Raw genomic sequence first — 4290 nt, 5'->3', positions numbered from 1 at the left:
TCGCATACAAGGCACAGAGCCAAAGTAGGATCGGTACTGTCGAAGAATAATATACGTCAAAAACATGATCTCACACTGTTCCTTTAAACCCTCTTTGTTACACCAACAACAACGCAGCTACTTTGTATTCTCTCTTTGCTACTTTACATTCTGTCGTAGACATTGCATGTGGAATGAAGGTCATTACGTCTCTCTGTGCTAACTGATGTGGACTATAGCCTGCATCGGAAGTGGCTAGGGCAAATCTCAGGCATTAGGTCAGTACAGAACATACTATAAGGACACTTCAATCCCTATAGTCAATACAGGGGTCTCTGGGGAGTAAACTGAACTCTGCAGCGCTGAACGGCATAGATTAGCTAGATCCCCCTGCCAGCACCCGTCAGTTGTCAATCCTTCTTTCACTCCGATCTAATGTACTGGAACAGCTGTGTAAGAGGCTTAACCATTCAACTGGACTGACAAGCCATTGTTCATTGTGATTTATGACACATAATGTGTGAAAGAGGATAGTTTGTTGAAAGGTATGGTGATGGCATAACAATGACAATATCGATATGTCCTCGGTAGAGATATGTTAGATATTTATCTTTCGGGGAATAACAAAGGCATGGGGGGGTGCAGTGGAAAGGTGATTAATCATTCAAACAATTAAACCTGACAGATAGGTAATTACAGTATGTAGTACATTACTTAGTATAAATGATGTTACAAAATAAACTTGATAAGGAAGGTCTGTCAGTGATGACCACAATACCTTAGCATAGCAGAATAACACACTATCCCCATCACCTAAACCAGACAGAGGGTAGAATTACACCAACATCTCTTTGACAACTTGCTTATTCTAGGATGCCAACTCAGAGAAGTTTCAGCATTGAGCTGGTACCTATATGGTTTGGCTGCTAGTGCTAGCGTTGAAGTAAATGACAACATCTAGGTTACAATTGGACAAATAACAACTATTTTTAATGGGAGTCCTTTTTTGAAAAAGTGCACTGACTATTACATTGTATAAAGTAGCCAGGTTCACTTTACTAATACAATTTACATATCCATTTACATCACTTAAATCATTATATTTTTTAGAAAACCATCTTTGAGAAACTGAATTAATTATTACTTTATAGGCGCTGAGACACAAATATTGCGGCTGTGCAGCCAAGTTGTATTGCACTCTTCAATAGATTGTATCCGGGTAGCTGAAACAAAAGAAAACAAGAAAACCTTTATCAGAAGAGTTCAAAGCATATGATGTTTGACAGTATGCAGTGAAGGAATGTAACACCACAGTGCTCCCAAGCCGCATGCACTCTTTCCCACCATGACCCACTTTTGGAGGAATCAAAGCATTTGAGTGGGAGATAATGAGACAGAATCCCTTCCTTGTTTTCATGGAATAAATTTAAAGGAAAACCCATAATGATCCAGGGACAATAAACCACAACATAAAAAGACTGGGAAACACTGAGACATCACCATGCAACAACATAACACAATAACATCATTATTGACCGATCAATATATATTGCTTGCTTGATTTTTGCTCAAGGCACTTTGAGATTCTATGGAAAGCACTTTAGAAATGTAACAAATGATGATTCCTTATTATTAGAACTGAACTCAATTAAAGGTTCACTCCACCAGCCATAGCTGTTGTCAATAACAGCGTAACAACAGAAGCTTAACCAAAGGATTAAATAGAGGAAAACCTAAAGATCAAAGTGGGCTTACAGATTCAGCATCGTGCTCCAGTCCTGTATCATGATGTTCCATCTCATCATCTCGGAATTCCTTTATTAACTGTATGGAAAATAAATGGCCACATTCACTTCTCAGAAATCAAGACAACAAACACTCAAGACAAAGTACAGTATGCATTAGTAAATTATAGGGGTAGGGTTTTACCTGACCAGGAAAGTATGAGGGTCCTCACTAGCTACTATAGCCACAAAGTCATAAATCCCACCCATTTCTACAATTTCTCTTCTTGAAATCTGATTTTAAAACTTACCCTAACCACACTGCTAACCTTATGCCTAACCTTAAATGAAAGACCAAAAAGCCTACATTTGGCCTTTTTGGCTGTGGAATCTGACTTTGTGGCTATAGAAGCTACTGTAAACCAAGTAAGAGCCCTAGCTGGGGCACAGAGTTTTTCTTGATAGAGCCCAGAGATGTTCCTGGTCAGGAAAAACTTCAGGGCCCATGGTACGAGGGATGGTTCATTATCTTACTTTTAACAGCTCTACGTATCTGTCTGGGTCCTCCTCCATGAGGGCTCTGATCTGGCTGTTGTAGTGCTCTGAGATGCTCTCCTCCACAGCCACAGTACAGGCCATGGCCCCTTCTTTACCCAGTAGAGCGGTGCCCGCTCCTGCGGGGACACAACAGAATATGGTCTATCCCCCGAGTGCCATATGTATCATACTGTTGTATTGGATTATTGTCTCATTGCAACAGAACTCACAGACACAGTGTAAGTGTTCATTACAATGGCACTTTTTAAGTACTTACCTACAGACCCATTTTAAGTCATTAAATCTAGGCTACTTATTTTAGAATGTAAAATATACATCCATTCCCTTTGTTTATTTGTCAGGCATATGTGACAACTGTTGACTGTATGGAGTGAAGCCTTGTTCCTTACCAAGTAAAAAACCTGCAACGTTCCAGAGGGGCAACAGCAACGTTGGGCGAACTCTGTTCTCTGCAAGAATCTCATTGAATTTGGCAAGATGCTTCTTCTCTTGATCCCACATTTCCTTGAAGCATAGTGAAAATGAATATATAATTGAGGATGCTGGAATGTCAACATTTTGTTTTTGTGGGTCACCAAGCACTGACAACATGATTACATCCATTCACTTTAATTGTTGCCATAAAGTTAACTTTGGGGATACTGGAATGGTAGCCAATCATCTAAAAACCAAAACAAGTAGTTAGGCTATTGTCGTCTGCAAGAATGTAAGAAAAGTAGCTACATCTGTAATGCAGACTACTTATACCTGAATAAGCGGTCCTGTCTGTGACCTTCCCAACACTGCCATCTGGCCGGCGTAGATGCGGTTGGCACCGTATTCCCCTGCGTGGTCCACCCGCAACATACTGTGCAGCAGAGCCTTCTCTGCTTCGTCGCGCGGGGGCGGTATCACACTGTATGCCCGAGAATTGAGCTGTACTGGTAGTGCTTCAAACAGGACGAAAAAAGTTTATTAAAATATGTAGCTATTTTACTTTGCAGTCGAACATGTCACCTGCATTACATGTTTTTCTGCAGATCAACATAACTGTTAGCTATAACGACTGAAGCGTCTCACACCTTCCAAAAGCACCATGAAAACTAAATGTGAAATTGCCAGCGAGGTTAGTTAACGTTAGCTAATAACTAGCTCTAGCTGCAAAGCTCACTTGAGCTGCTATGAGGATGCAAGCAAGACAGAAACTGACCACTGACAAATGATATATTCGTAGGTCAGCATTCATGTATGAACACTGAGCAGACTTGTTTTTAGCATTGTAGCTAGCTAAACAGCATTGAGTGCCTACCTCTGTGCTTCAAACAACATTGTCGTATCCTCAAAGGACTGAAAACATGCGTCCAGTCATGCAATGCAATGTGTGCGAAAACGGCTCGTTGCATTGTTATGTGGCTCTATTATTCTGTAATTAATATATGTTACATATGCAGGTTGTCATTGAAATGTGCCTGCTTGTGGAGATGGCGCAGTCAAATGACGTAACATCTTCTATGGTTTAATACCGGCCCGCAAATAAAGGTTTAAGGTGCATGCTGCCACCTACTGTCCTGGCATGTGTGGTCAATCACGGTTTATATTAACTCTACATTGTTATATACAGTGCATTTGAAAAGTATTCAGACCACTTGACTTTTTAAACATTTTGTTACGTTACAGCCTTATTCTAAACTGGATTAAATGCATGTTTGACCTCATCAATCTACACACAATACCCCATAATGACAAAGCAAAAACAGTTTTTTAGAAATGTTTGCAATTTTTTGTATTTTTTGTATATATTTTTATTTCACCTTTATTTAACCAGGTAGGCTAGTTGAGAACAAGTTCTCATTTGCAACTGCGACCTGGCCAAGATAAAGCATAGCAGTGTGAACAGACAACACAGAGTTACACATGGAGTAAACAATTAACAAGTCAATAACACAGTAGAAAAAAGGGGAGTCTATATACAATGTGTGCAAAAGGCATGAGGAGGTAGGCGAATAATTACAATTATTAATTATTTTAAAAAAAAGTAAAACAGAAATAC

The 4290-nt window shown here is 39.7% G+C and overlaps 1 protein-coding gene across 1 annotated transcript; it reads right to left on the bottom strand.

The window, feature by feature from the left end:
* Positions 1–941: 941 nt before the first annotated feature.
* Positions 942–3740, bottom strand: LOC124015897 (5-demethoxyubiquinone hydroxylase, mitochondrial-like). Its single transcript, XM_046331382.1, has 6 exons — positions 3550–3740; positions 3009–3190; positions 2651–2765; positions 2238–2377; positions 1735–1803; positions 942–1202 (listed from the first exon to the last, which is right to left on the bottom strand). The coding sequence occupies exons 1-6, from the start codon at positions 3641–3643 to the stop codon at positions 1125–1127; spliced, it is 678 nt and encodes a 225-aa protein (XP_046187338.1). The 5' UTR covers positions 3644–3740; the 3' UTR covers positions 942–1124.
* Positions 3741–4290: the final 550 nt, after the last annotated feature.

Source organism: Oncorhynchus gorbuscha, linkage group LG26, assembly GCF_021184085.1.
Source record: "Oncorhynchus gorbuscha isolate QuinsamMale2020 ecotype Even-year linkage group LG26, OgorEven_v1.0, whole genome shotgun sequence".
NCBI lineage: Eukaryota > Metazoa > Chordata > Actinopteri > Salmoniformes > Salmonidae > Oncorhynchus > Oncorhynchus gorbuscha.
Note: the sequence above shows the minus strand (reverse complement) of the source record. Positions and strands in the feature narration are given on the sequence as shown.

Coding starts and splice junctions, on each gene's coding strand:
- LOC124015897 (XM_046331382.1), bottom strand. CDS start 3,643: ATGCAACGAGCCGTTTTCGCACACATTGCATTGCATGACTGGACGCAT. Junction 3,191..3,549: donor ATGTTGTTTGAAGCACAGAG/GTAGGCACTCAA, acceptor TCCTGTTTGAAG/CACTACCAGTACAGCTCAAT. Junction 1,804..2,237: donor GATACGTAGAGCTGTTAAAA/GTAAGATAATGA, acceptor TTTTCCATACAG/TTAATAAAGGAATTCCGAGA.